This window comes from Platichthys flesus, chromosome 9 (genome assembly GCF_949316205.1).
Source record: "Platichthys flesus chromosome 9, fPlaFle2.1, whole genome shotgun sequence".
Classification (NCBI taxonomy): Eukaryota; Metazoa; Chordata; class Actinopteri; order Pleuronectiformes; family Pleuronectidae; genus Platichthys; species Platichthys flesus.
This window is the reverse complement of record NC_084953.1, coordinates 11587432-11601701: the sequence shown is the minus strand read 5'-3', so window position 1 is coordinate 11601701 and position 14270 is coordinate 11587432. Positions and strand designations below refer to the sequence as shown.

At 46.4% G+C, this 14270-nt stretch overlaps 1 protein-coding gene across 10 annotated transcripts in view; it reads right to left on the bottom strand.

Moving 5' to 3' along the window:
- Positions 1 to 322: 322 nt before the first annotated feature.
- adgrl2a (adhesion G protein-coupled receptor L2a) overlaps positions 323 to 14270 on the bottom strand; it is a 97768-nt gene continuing 83820 nt past the window's right edge. For 2 of the 10 annotated variants that reach the window (XM_062395868.1, XM_062395869.1), the window contains 7 exons: positions 11724 to 11815; positions 8605 to 8773; positions 8268 to 8396; positions 7128 to 7224; positions 5328 to 5456; positions 4505 to 4522; positions 323 to 2581 (listed from right to left, as the gene is read on the bottom strand). In XM_062395868.1, the coding sequence (XP_062251852.1) occupies positions 1731 to 2581; positions 4505 to 4522; positions 5328 to 5456; positions 7128 to 7224; positions 8268 to 8396; positions 8605 to 8773; positions 11724 to 11815 (1485 nt within the window). In that variant the 3' untranslated portion in view covers positions 323 to 1730. Of the gene's footprint in view, positions 2582 to 3208; positions 3262 to 4504; positions 4523 to 5327; positions 5457 to 7127; positions 7225 to 8267; positions 8397 to 8604; positions 8774 to 11723; positions 11816 to 14270 lie in introns of all 10 variants that reach the window. The other 8 variants (XM_062395872.1, XM_062395873.1, XM_062395875.1 and 5 more) reach the window with 7 other exon arrangements.

Sequence of the window (14270 nt, the reverse complement as noted above, 5' to 3'; positions counted from 1 at the left end):
AGGAACATTTACAATGCAATTTTCCTACCTGAGTTTCTCATCTTTGAATCACATGGAAAGATTTGGCTTCTCTAACACATACGGTGAAATGAGCCCTACACTGCAGCGGTTGAAGAAAAGCAGAACAAAAATAAAATAAAAAGCAAATAAATCCCGGAGGGGAAAAATAAATCACCAATTTACCCTCAAGGTGCTCGGGACTTTACTTATAACCTGAGTCAAAAGTGTCTTTTTTTGTCCATAGCAAAAATAATTAAGCTTGTTTCTTTTCTTTTTCTTTTTCTCAAATAGTACCAAAAACAGAGAAGCATCGAAGAGCAACTGGCATTTGACAAAAAATCTCACATTTATTTTATTTGTTAAACAAGTGTTGAACTTTACATCAGTCTTAAGTGATGAGCCCCCCTGGTAACATGTTTACATAAAAAACATGAGCTACAGTACAGCATGTATACCAGTGCTGGAAAATATTCACACATTTCCCACTTATCTTTTGGAAAGATTTTAATAAATAAAATGTCCATAACCAGGCGGAAGAACTACATTTATGATAGGAACTCGCTGCCGCTCCGCCCATCACTCTGCCGTGACAGTTTAGAAAGCTCTATTTCATTCAAAATTACACACAAAAACTGTGCAATGCATAAATCACTTTCACTGGGAGGGGGGGGTCTGCATCCCCCCCCATTCTACTAAAGTAATGCTGAATAAACATATTGCGATGGGTGGTATCAATGGAACTCATTAAGCAAAAAACACTGTTCACAAGTGGAAAAACTGTGGTGATGCATCTTTGAAATTTGCCGACTCCTCCGCTCTTTTCAAAAGCTTTTAATGTTCAACCGTAACTACCATGAATGAAGTGTGGGAACCATAAACACACTGTATAACATATGTGCAACTTCTACACAATAGTCTCTCCAAACGTAAAATTTTGCAATTAAAAGGTTTCTTCATATTTACGTTTTTTTCCCATGAATTTTTATTTTTACACTAGCAATACAACAAAATATATATTTCAGCCATTTTCCTTGACAACAGTTCAATGTACAGTTGAGAAAATATAAGGCCAGGGGCTTGATTGCTAGTGATTATACAATCCAAACTTCATGGTGAACGACTCCGGGACCTTGGATTCCTTTTCTAACAGTCCGATAAGGAACGCTTCACAAATAGTGTCCGGGTCCTGGTCCACAGATGTTGTTTTGTTCACAATAAAAAACAAACAAACAAAATCAACAGGTTCTAACGAGGATGTTTGGGAGTGTATGTACAACCTTGAGACCGGGTCAATTGATCTGATGTAGATGGAAATCATTCCGTCCTTTCTTTTTTTTGTTCTTTTCCTCTTTTTTTTTTCGTACCTTAAATTTTTCTCGATTACTCAACAGCAGCAGCACTTTTAAATACATGGTTGGCTTGTCTCTTTAAAATTGAATTCTGACTCTGTATTTTATCTACAGTCTCATTGGAACTCTGCACTGCCGTCGCTGTGTGCCGAGTCCGTTGGTCTGCGAGGACGAGGGGGAGGGTGGCACGTTGATGGGGGAAAGGAGATGGCGATGCAGATGGGGGGAGGGGAGGTTTGTAAATGGCTGACGTGAGTGACGGGGACTCTAGGCTTCTCCTCAAACGTAAAACAAACTCTGCCCTTCCCCTCACTTCTCTTTCCTCCCCTGGTGTGTCCTCCAGGAGGAAGGGGAAGAGGTTCGGGGATGATCTGAATACATTTAAAGGCTTGTCACTAACTGCATCTGTCCTTCCCGCACGTCGCCTTCAGGGATGCAGCCCTCTTTAGTAATGGGAATAATGTAACCATCGCTGCTCCCTCGGCCTATCTGGTAATAGGCCTGGAGCTGGTGTCCGGCCCCTAAGTTAGGCATGCTCTTGTAGTAAATGTCCTCATTCTCGCTCCTCTTCGACGGCGACAGGTCCTCCACCACGTCGGGGCTGCTCTCTGGGCACGGCGAGTCCCTAAGATTAGGCATACTAGTGTACAAGGAGTCTCTGTTTGGGGACTGCAGACTATCGTCAGGGTCGGTGGGTTTCAGCTCGCTGACAAAGGTGTCAACTCCCCCGTCGGTCCTCACCTTCTTCTGGGGTGCGTACAGAAGAGAGTGAGTCCGCTGGGGGATGAGCGGCGCCTCCAGCTCCTGCTGATGGTGCAGCTTGAGGCCCACGGTGTCGCGCGTGTGCACCAAAGACGGAGCGTCGGCTACGATGGCGTCGTCTTCGCTGCTGCTGCCCCCCCCTATCACCGTCACCTTGGGCGGAGCCCGCTCCACGTGGTGATGGTGGTGGTGGTGGTACTGCGGCGGCTGCTGGTGGTGGGGCGGGTGGTGTAAACTTGGGTGCTGCTGCTGTTGGTGGCTTTTGTTACAGGCACGCAGGTTGTTGTGTACTAGCTCGGAGATGATCATTTTCTCGAAGGCAGCATCGTCCAGACTGAGGCCGCAGTCCACTACCTGCACACTGTTGCCAAAGTCCCCGTTGCGCAGCGAGTAGCTGTTATTAAAGTTACCATTTAGCGGTAGAGTATCCATTGCACTTGTATCCCTCACCGCACTGTTCAGCGAGTGCCCTGCAAAGAGAGGGAGACGTGAGGGGAGTTCACATTAGTCACGACTAATAAGCATGGAGGAAACAAACACGGGTTTAATGCTGTTCAGGATGCAGTTTCACAAAGAGAACTCCAGTCAAATCAAGCCATGCCGTAAATCCGTTAGTAGGCACAATCCTTAACATACAATAAACAGGCATGCATTGTTGGCAATGAGAAATCATTTTACTTTCTCATTTATACATTTTGACTTTCCCTTTTTTTTTTACATTGCTTGAAAATAAGCAGAGCACTGTGCATTTTAGTCTGCCACGAACGTGACAAAGCAATGAAAAAGATCCCAAACAACATTAAGGAGAAACACACTGGAACAGTCATCGACGTCACAACACACCGGGCAAAGGTAGATGTCCACAAGGATGAAGCCACGGACGGGCAAGCTACAACACTCACAGGTTGTCTAGCAACTAATAGGTTGTGCCGAAGGAAAGAAAGAAAAAGGACGGAGATGGGTAAAAGATAACATGGACAGAAAAAAAGGGAAAGTAGTAATGTATCAACATGGGACGGCCATCGCTGCTCCCACTACAAGGGGAGCCCACAAGCAGCACTCCACCATCACCACACACAGCAGGTGAAAGGACTCACTTTGGACAACTCACATCATGTCTGTCTGCTCAGGCTATCTGGTCTAAGAGCAGCTGATGTACAAAAGAAAGTAAAATGATTTATTGTAACATGGAGAAAAAATCACTCAAAAGGAACAACAAAACAAAAAAGTAAAAAAAAAAAAAAAAAACGTCTTAACTGCAACTTAGCGAGAGCAAGGGTTCAGCAAACGAAATCAGCAAGCATCCAACAGCTTTCACTTTCAGGAATTAAATGCCAGCAGCTACTTTTTTTTTTCCCCGTAGCGGTTGTTTTCTTCCTCTTTTTATTTTAGACTTTATTTTTTTTATTTGTCCATTAGTTGGCAGCTTGTGCACCCAGAGCTGGCAAAAGGTCAGAGGATGCCCGCAGTCCCCGACTTGGCATCCGTCACAGTGACAGTTCCCAGTGAGACCCCCCCCCCCCCCCCCCCGTCACCAGCAGAACCGCTCAGGAACAACACAGCCGCCGACGAGGTCAGACGCGGTCATGTTAGGAATTTCTCAAAGCATGGAGGTCATGGAAAACAGCGGCGGAAGAAGATAAATATTAGTTATGCAATGATTGAGTGGGGAGATAAAGGAGAGAATGTGCTCTGCTCTGTGTTCTTAACAGATCCAGACATTCAAATTAAGACGAATGGGTTGTTCTAATGAAATTGCTTCAGGTTGTTAAAAAGTCCAGATTTTGCCGCATTAGAAAGATAAAAATGACAAGAAAGATATATTTTTTTAAAGACGAAAAATGGGCAAATAAAGAGCCGCTGCCATGACATCCATGTGTTGGTGCCCGCTAGGAGGCAATTTAGTGTCCAGACAGGTGTTGTCTGCAAAGCTGTGAGGGGAATCACACTGGACACCGAGACTGCTGAGTGCCACAGGAGGAAAGCAAAGAAAGAAGAAAAAAGGAATTTTAAAACGAAAGAAAGAAAAAGTAAAGAAACCAGTCTGATAAAATGCTCCTTTCTTCCAGAAAAAAAAAAACATTTTTGATCCGTTAAATCACAAATTAGGCAGAAGAGACAGAGAAGCAGAGGAATGGGTATTTGCGATAGAGCTGTCAGATCTGGAGGATTACGAGAAACGCCCGGAGTCTTCTTCTTTTTTTTTTTGTGTCAAATTTCTGTTCAGATTAGTCGAATTTAGGCAGATCATTTTGTGAACCACTTGCTCACTGAGTGTGTGTTAATGGCCTAAAGTAAACCAGTGATTGTGCCAGGGTGTTGGCCGATTTTTTAATAAGCATGCTGAAAAAAAAATTACATTTGATAGGCAAAGTTAAGTTTTACTCCCATACTTGTCTCTCTGTAGGTCACTGGAGGGGGGGGCACAGTGGAGAAGCACAAAACACAGAGGAATCCCATTTCAGTAACGAAACAGAGGAGCAAAGATAATCACAGCACAGTCGTTACAGTGGGATATATGCTTACATGCCAAATGTGTTTGTGTGTATCAGCTATCAACAAACATATCTACACATACACAACTTAATGCAAAAGTTGCATTAAGTAGATCTGTATTGAGTTGCATGGACTTAGCGTGCGGTTTAACAAGTGTTGAAGGGAAAGCTCCCAACAAAACACAAAATGTCATCAATCACCTGATATCTCTGGACCATAAATCTTCATAATCGTGCAGTTTACACTGTAGCTTCAAGTCTACACCACTGTTTACACTATCTGAATCTAGAATGTGCAGTATCTCTTTACCATCTTAATCATTGTGTCCCGTTCAGAGTTTGAGAAATATGAGAACACGGAGATCGAAAACAAACCACAGAAAATCTCCATCCCACCAGAAAACCGGTGCATGCTCCCACGCACGCGCACACACACACACACACACACACACACACACACACACACACACACACACACACACACACACACACACACACACACACACACACACACACACACACACACACACACACACACACACACACAATGTGTTACATTAAGTACTCTATCAAGTATTTGGGAGACAATGATTCAGAAGGAAAGGCGATACTGCAGAACACCCTGCTTTTAATCTGGCCTCCACATGAGAAACAAGGAGGGAGAGACAGAAAAGAACGAATCAGAGCCCGAACGCATGATGAAAGTATTAAGTAGGCACACCTGGCGAGTTAAACACTGGAGCCGTGGGGTTGTTACACACGATTGTCTCGGCCAGCAAGGTGTTATAAGGGTTGTTAGTGCCTTGTGGTCGCAGAAGAGGGTTTGTTAGTAGATAATTCCCGGTCATTCCTGGAAGAAGGGGCGAGACAGAAGAAGCAGATCAGTTGCAGAGCGTAGCCAACAGTGACTGAGAGTGTCATGAAGAAGAGAAGTGACGGGCGGGGGGGGGGGGGGGGGATGTTTTTTGTCTGTTGTGGCTTCATCCCGGGTATCTTGCACCGAAAAAAAAAAAAAAAAACGATACGAAACTAGGCGCTTTATCTTAAAGTCGAGAACGTGGAGGAAAAGTTTTGAGGAGCGACAGAACGCCTACGTCTGCAGCCTGCCAGAAATAATTGCAGGCCTTCATCACAAGTTGATGGAGTTTAAAAAGCAGCTGCTTTAACTTTCAAGCTCATTTGCGTTGCAGATTGTTCAGGAGCGATTACATTAATAAAGACGCGTTAAAGACATTAGGCTAATTATTGCATCCTGTCATCTCTGCTTTTTTTTACGAGTCAGATTGACTTCTTATTTTGTGTAAATATCAATTCTCAAAAATATTCCCTATTTGATCGTGATCTGAGGTTCTTTCGGTTTTAAATGGATCCAACCATAAAACCTTCCCAATGTCAAAAAGAGAACTTTCCTAGTTTTAATATCAAACTCTTAATTTGTAGACATTTGTAATGTCTTTTTCCAAATTCTTAATCTGCCTTTGAGTTTCCCCCCGGTTTGCCGTGTGTCATTTATCACCTGTGTTAAATGCCATCTGTCATGTTGGGATTTCTCCGGGGACGAATTTAATGACAGGGAAGTGCTTCCAGGAGATAGAGCCCTGCGTTAGTGCTCGGCCTCTCCAGGGTAACTAGGCTATTACACCCCAGAGTGATCAATATCCAACCTTTACATTAAGATCCCCCGGATATGGAACTGTGGGGAAAAAAGAATTTGCGCTACTACATCGTCAGAGCGAGGCAGAATATGCTTCAGAGCTTTCGGATGTAATGTTTTCACCTTGTGGAAAGTGGGGAAAAGGCGGAAAAAAGAAGCGCAGCAGCGACAGGAGTCAGAGGAGGAGAAGAGCAAAGTTAAACCCCCTCAGTGGAAACCCCTCGCATGCTTGGAAAGCCCTTTCAGAGGCAGCAGAGAGTCGAACCGCGCACTAAGCGCTCCAGGTCAGCCAGAGTTGAACATCATCTTCTCATCATCATATTTGTGCTCAAGCTAAATAATAAATGACAGTTTTTTTCTCCCTCCCTCCTTCCCTCACAAAGTAACGGAGGCCACCGTATGCCAGGCAACAAATAGCCCCTCTCTGACTCTCTCTCTCTCTCTCTCTCTCTGACTCTATCTCTCTCTCTCTGCGTGTTAGGATTGTCCTGAAATAAAAACTCGATTTCCCCCTTTTGCTGTTTCGAGTTTTTGTCTCCGTCTCCCCCGAGCTTGGCCGTGAACTGAGGACAGGCAGCACTTAGATAAAAACCGCTCCCCGCGCCTTGCCCCCGATGTGAGAGTGACGTTACCAGCCGGGACGACAGCGCACAGAGTGTGTGAGGATAGATCTTTGTAATCCCTCAGTGGCAGGACAGAACAGAGAGGCCGCACTGCTCCGTCTCTTCAAGCAGGAGGCATCTATTCTGATTACCAGAGAAGGATCCTGTCCGGGCCGGTGTGTGAGATCATTGGAGGTATTTTTAGCGTGGCTGATGAAATGTGTGCGTAGGCGTGCATGTGGAGAGAAATGAGGCGTGAACTGACCTTGGTTAAGGGTGGAGGTGCTGTTGATGTCACCTGAGATAAACGAGGACTCGGTTTGCTTTCTTACGGTGTCATTCCACATTCTCCTGATACGACTCTGTCGGGTCAACAAGGGACAGTCGTTAGGACTTTAGACAAGCCCGCTCACCTTTCGGATCAGCTTTCATTCATCTCCTACACCAACATGCCCCCCCCCCCCCCCGCCCACCCGCCTCCCCCCTTCACACGCCTGCTAATGTGCTGTGAAGCGAGGGCAGCTCTGAGGCCAGCTTCCTCTGTGCAAAGCTCCTTTCAGACATGCTGGGAGCTGAATTAGAGAACGCACATTGTCTGAGTCAGTGGCTGCAGACGTTCTTGCTTCCAGCCCCTCGGTCAAAATCGAAGGATAATGTCCAAGTGAGTCCGTGTGAGAATTATACGGAAGATTCCCCGCGAGCAGGTGGGCGGATTGATGAGGTTTCTAACTGTGTTGTTGGGAAGACGTCTCACTGGAGAATCTCCTGCTGCTTTGTTCACGCGTGGAAGACAAACTCCGGTAAGAGTCCAGGTTCCGGAAAACTAACGAAACTAAGTCCCGGAGTTCCTGTCTGAAAACATCTTGTGTTTTTCTTATTTGAACTCAACTCTGAAACGACCGGAGCCGCAGTATCTTGTTTTAAGGCTTGAGATTAAAGTGTGATGTTTCCCTATGGGCAAAATACATCTGGATGTATTATCTTTTAATAAGCTCTATTAGCCTTTAATAACAAAGAGCGTAAAGCAAACATGTTGTTCTTTTATAACGTCATCTCTCTCCCCCCCCCCTCCCCCCCACTCAGTAATATATGCCTGCATCGCTCTTTAAACAGTGCTGTGCCGTTTGCCCATGCATGTGACGTTAGTGAGAGGACAGATAAAAGCGAGCGCTAAAGGGGCAGAGCAGGAGAGAGCTCCTCATGCAGCACGGCAGATGCTGCTTGTTAAACTGTGGCAGCGTGTTCTGTGTCTCCTGATCCCACTCTGAGGCTAAGAAGCAGGACGTGCATCTATTGGGTGACACCTACATAATCGTGTGCCTTCTCATGAGCTATTGTGTGAAACTTCAGCATATTAAGACAACACGCGTGAGGAGCGTCTGTGAACGGGAAGCTGCCGGTCTACCTGGGTGCCAGAGGAGTAGCGGGCGCTGGTCCGTGTGGTGGAGGTCTTGGCGGAACCGTGCGAGCTCTCGGTCGGCAGCCCGCCGCAGCAGTACGTGTGGCGGAAGCACTTGCTGTACTCTTTGCGGACCTGCGTGAGCAAACGGGCACAGTGTTTACATACGGTGTTGACTTCACATATGACTCAGCCCGAGATCCTGAGGCAAGCGGTGTTTGTTCTTTATATCAGCCCGCTGCGGCGGCCGGTGAAATCCGCATGGCCACGTGAAGGGTTTCGGCTCGACAGCTTAAGATTCAAGAAAGAAGACAAGAACTGATGAATGTCTTTGAAGACTCACTTTCTTCTGCAAGACGCAGTGGAAGATAAAGATGAACATTCCTTGGAAAGCGTTGAATATGGTGAAGAGGTACGCCATGACGATGGAGGCCTCGTTGATGAAGAAGAGGCCGAAGGACCACGTCAGGCCCAGCAGGAACAGGAGGGCGAACGCACCCAGGACCCAGGATCTAAAACACAGACACAAAGGAGGAGGGCAACATTAGCACGAGAGGCGTCCAGTCCCAGTACAACAACTGTGGGAGACCGCTTCCCCACCGTCCCCACCCCTCCATTCACACACACCCACTCTCAACCCGAATGCAGCTCCTGTCTTCAAACAGACGAGAAGGAAGCGAAACCGTGATCTGCTTTTTGGTCATAACTTTGTGTGCATTAGAAGAAACAGTCCGGCACAGGGTGTTTGAAGCGTTGCCTACTATCATTGCTCATTATGATCTAGTGAGTGTGTTATTAGAAGTGGAGAACCAGGTGGACGTGGAGAGAGTTCAAGGAAAAACGGAGATACCCAGGTTTGTGTGTGAAGGTCCTTCGGAGCCTTCAGACACCAGCAGTGGGCACAGTTCAATGCTCAAACACACAACAACAACAACAACAACGTCGACAACAACACTGGATTTCATGATGATGCACGGGGCTGACAGCGAACACTCGCATGGGCAGTTGATGTGTAGCTTCCAAGCTGCGGGTTTGGAGAAGATGAACCGGCCAACGTGAGAAAACGAAAAGAAAGGAGAAGAAATAAAACGAGAGGAGAGAGAAACGACTACAGGCTGAGGAGGAGACCTCTGGGCAACGTGCGCTTACTTGATGAACCGTTTATTATCTTCATAGCTAGAGAGCATGATGAGCAGGAAAAGAGAACACACAGTTAGATCAGAGCGCAGAACAGCGTGGGTTAGTCGGCATATCTCTCAACTTTGATCCAGGGGAGATCGGGGGAGGCAATTACAGTAAAGGGTCTGACAAGAACGGGAACTTGTGTATTTTTTTGCTGCTGGAGATTCAATTACAAAAAATCCTGTGTGAAGCATTCGGTCAGAGCACATTGTCTTGTGGTTGAATTTGCATTTGCGCTACTGTATGCGTGGGTGATGTTCTGTGGGTAAGCATCATCTGAGGTGTACAGTAAAAGCTTACCCAGGCAAATCTGTATTATAGTAGCCGTCACAAACGCGATAATTACTGGTGCGGAACAGAGAGAGAGAGAGAGAGAGGAGGAGGAGGAGAGCGGTGGAAGAGAAAAGGACAGGGTGTGGGTTAAGTTTGCCTTCACGTGCAGCATGCAATGACACCGGTGGACAGCAGAGTGTTAAAATCAAACACTTTGGCACAAAAGCAGAAAGAACAAAAACAGCACAAGGAAAACGGCCATTAACACATTCATTAACAGGATAAACAATCATTGATCTAATCTGAGCGCCACAATGTTTCAGTTCAGTTGTGGTTGCCTTAATGAGTACGGCAGACTATTAGGGTCATTTAAGGGCAGGGAGGGGAATCTGAGAAATCCATGATAAAGTCATATTAATATAAGAATAAAGTTTAAACAAAAGCTGTGATTTGACCGAAAAACAGTCGTACTATAATGATGGTTTTACGAGAGTAAAGTCATAATACAGTTAAAATAAGTTGTTAAAATATGAGAATTATTTAAAAAATGTAAGAGCGCTAAGTCGTAATATTACAATAATGAAGTCATCATTTTAGTATCATAAACCCCCTCTACGTGTTAGAGGGGGAATCAAAGAGGATCAGCATGTCCTCCGTGTTAAAATCAGGAATGTGGAGCTTTCAAGTTTTTCAAATTAGTTTCATAAATAACATAAGACTTCATCCTTGGGTTCATCAGCACTACATTATCACAAGTTCCAGGACTTTGAAAAGATTGTACAAGAAACTGTGTCTATTCAGGAGAAAGCAGCTCACAGACTTGGAGTGAGATGCCTCTTCGGTGCAGAATGAAACGTTTGGTTGTGCTCGACCATAGAAAATATCATACGAAATATCTGTTTGATATTCAAGGAAGTTCAGCAGTTTCTCAAGAAATTCATTAATTTTACGACTTTATCCCTCGTTAAAGTTGAGTTAGCTTTTCTTCAATATGGCCCTCACACATTCCTTCCTATGATAAGGGAGTGGAGTCTAGCTCAAACAATGGCCGTTTTCACTGATTGCAGTTCTACCACAGTCCTGTAACGTTGCACACATTCACTGGTGAAACAACATAACTGCGGATAAAAATAGCCGGGTTGTGGAAGCTGATATATAATAACTGAGATGTTCTCTGACTCTGGGAACATCTTTGCTTCTGTGAGCAACAAAACCAAATAAACCCCAAATGGAAGCAGCCCTGAAATGCAGCCCGCAGTAAACAGCAATTAATACTGTGATCACAAGAGTGCCAAAAAACTAAACAAAACAATTAGGGCTTCGGAAAAACACGTCGTAAAAGCGGAGGGCGACTCGGAGAGCGTGCGGGGGGGCGGGGGGGGGTTCTGGTCGTGCGGTGGCGGCTGTGTTGGGAAGGAACTTGTCTTTTTTCTCAGAAGCTGGAATCTATGAGCGAAAAAATAAAGGGTTTGATATGTTCCAGCGGCGAGCGAGCACACATGGTAGCCGTTCCACTGGACCCCACCCACAGCAGAGCCACCAGTTCAGAGCTGGGTTGAGGCTTCAGAGTGATGCTTGTCATGCCAGTGCAGCCTTGCGGCCGGTGGCTTGGAGCGAAACAAAGGACAGAGCGACGACTCGCAGTCTGTGGAGGCCGTCGTGACGTGCAAGGCCAACGCCAAGAGTCTGAGTCAAAGCCTGTCTCACATTTAACATCTTTATAGAGTCAAAATAAAATATCCCTCTGTTAAATCCATTTGATGTGGATCACTGCCCCCCTCCCAAAAAATTCAACGATGCGTATTCTTATATTTTTAATCACTCGCTCGCTACGTCCAGCACTGTAACTTGGCTTTGAGGCTCCTCATGCTTTCCCCTTATAAAAATATTGCGGAAAAAATAAAATCATTACCTCAAAAGTAAAAGAGCCGTATTCTTCCTGGGGGCGGTGGCAGCAAAAGCACCAGAGTTACATTGTGTGTAGTGTGTGTTCAGCGCTTCACTTACTTTATATTCTCCAGTCGGCTCGAGTCCGGTTTCAGGGTGGTGGAGTGCTTCACCATTTTGTACATTGTGATGACCAGGAAGATGAGATTGAGCTGTCAAAACAGAGTAACGTCCGTGTTAATACATGGAGATGTACGATTCAGAGATATCACAGAGGCAGCGGGGGGGAGGGGGGGGAAGGAAGGAAGAAGAAACTGTTAATTATAGTAAAAGAGGAGAGCCTTCAAATCTCTGCATGTCCACAGACTAATCCAATAAACATCTATCGTTCCGGCCGGGCTCAGACGGGCTGACTGGCGCCAAATTTAGTGTCATTCTATATCAATAAGAGCATGGAAATGCATTAAAATCCATCACTGTAAAAAAAAAAAAAAAAAAAAAAAAAAAGGAAAAGAGGAAGAAAGGAAAAACAGCCACACAGCAGCCGGCTGGCAAAGTCACAGGGGAACGAGGGAGGCAGGAGAAACAGGAGACCCCTCTGGTAGCGAAAACCTACATCTCATTTAACACAGTGAAATATTACGAGGTGAAACCAGGTGACCAGGTAGAGTTTCTCCCCTCTCTGCACGGGGGAGATGAAAGAGAGAGACAGAGGGGGAGAGGCTGGGGGGGGGGAGATGGCGTCCGCCTGCTTGTTTTGGATGTACTAAATCTTAAGGAGCCAGTGGCACGTATCGGGTTGAGACGAGGATGCGATGCGCCCGCGTTTAGGCGCTACCTTAAAAAAAAAAAAAAATCAATACTGTGATTCAGAACACGGAGGCTGGATGGGCCGGCAAGGAGCCGCTCCAAATAATTTACTTCAAAAAAACATTTCTTCCGGGGGCAAACCAGTCCCCGACACAGCGTGTACATGCACTCACAGCAGCCGAACCAGCCTGTGTTTGTACTGCAAGCCAGCCATGTATAAATGATGTCAGGGAATATCTGAGGGAGAGAGAAAATGAAACGTGTCTCCAATTGTGCATATCAAAGCCTCAGACAGATGAAAAAAAAAAAAAAAAAAAAAAAGATACAGCAGACAAATACTGTAAGCGTGAGCTCCTTGTATCTGTGGCATGTGAATAGAAAAATAAATGATGTTCAAATAAAGACAAGGAAAGCTCTCTCTCTCTCTCTCTCTCTCTCTCTCTCTCTGCCTGTTGTCCTTCACACTGCCCAACAGTGGAGATGGAGATGCGCCGCTGCTAGAAGGGCATGAAACAAGCCAGTGACCTTTACGAGCCGGACTCAGACCACGGCCGTTCCCTCCTGAGCAGAAGTGATCCGTGTTCCCGGTGCACGGCTGCTATCAAAAGAACCTGCCTGAGATCGATACATCACCCCCCCCCCCCCCCCCACATGCAATCAGCTCACGCGGCCGCTCACAATAACCCGGGCGGTGAAAGAGAGGGGACGACGAGGAGGAGAGAAAAATGGATGGTGAAACCTTCTCTCATCTCCCAGACAGGCACTGAAACTGTGTTTGGGTTTCGTGGCTAATCAGCCATTATTTCTATCAGTCGCCTGCGTGAGTCAGATGGTGCGGGGTGGAGGAGGAGGAGGAGGGGGGGGGCGCTGTGGAGAGGGGACAGGAGGGCGAGGACATCATAAAAAAAAAAAAAAAAAGCCTTTTTCACACAGCCCGGAGTGGTGACATGGATCCAATGAGACAGAGGAGAGGGACACAGTACTTTAAAGTAACCTAGCAGCACGGCACATGTTCCCACCCCCAACCGACAAGCTTTCGCAGCCCTTCCCGGGGGAGGCCCCCCCCCGCCCTACCTTTTTATTTTTTTTCTTACTGGAGCGGCGCTTTGCCTCGCCGCTGTGCTCTGTCTCTCTGTCTCTGAATCATCAGTGCAAGCCATGCAGAAGCACCTCGCCACGCTGGGACGCAGGAGAAAGCTTTTTTTCTCAAGTGGGCCGTGTGTGTCCACACTGAACTCCAAATGAACTGCCTGCAGATGAAATATTAAAGGTGCAGATGGAGCTGTCCGGATGATAGGAACTGCTCGCGACATGTCATGATCCAAGAGGCCTCGTGTTGAAGCTATCTCAAGCATACTAATGGCTCCCCCCCCCACCACTCATTACTTCCATGTTCCCCCTTCCATGGAGCTAATACCCCCTGTGCCCAGAGACGGGGCGGCCTCAGCCTCGGAACACGGATCTAAATGCCTTCCGCCGGCTTTGTTTTCAGTCGCTATTTACGACCCGTTTGAGCAACGAGCGGAAAGAAAGAAAGAAAGAAAGAGAAAGGGAAGACATAAAGGGATGAGGGGAAAAAAGCATGACCACTCGAGGTCAACCCCAATGTTACTTGGCACAAACATGGCCGGAGTGGCAACGCTCTGTTTCCTCTCCTCTCTTTTTTCTCCTCTGCTCTTGTGGCTTTTCTCCTTCCCTCCCTCGCTCCCTTCATTGACAAGGACAGAGCCAATTTGTAGAGGAACCAGGGTCACGGATCGCGTGGACAAACCTTGTCCCTGCACGCTCCCCCGAGACGCTGCCTTCCACAGTACTTTGTCTTTTGGAGTCAATTGTTGCACAGGACCAGAGGAGCGC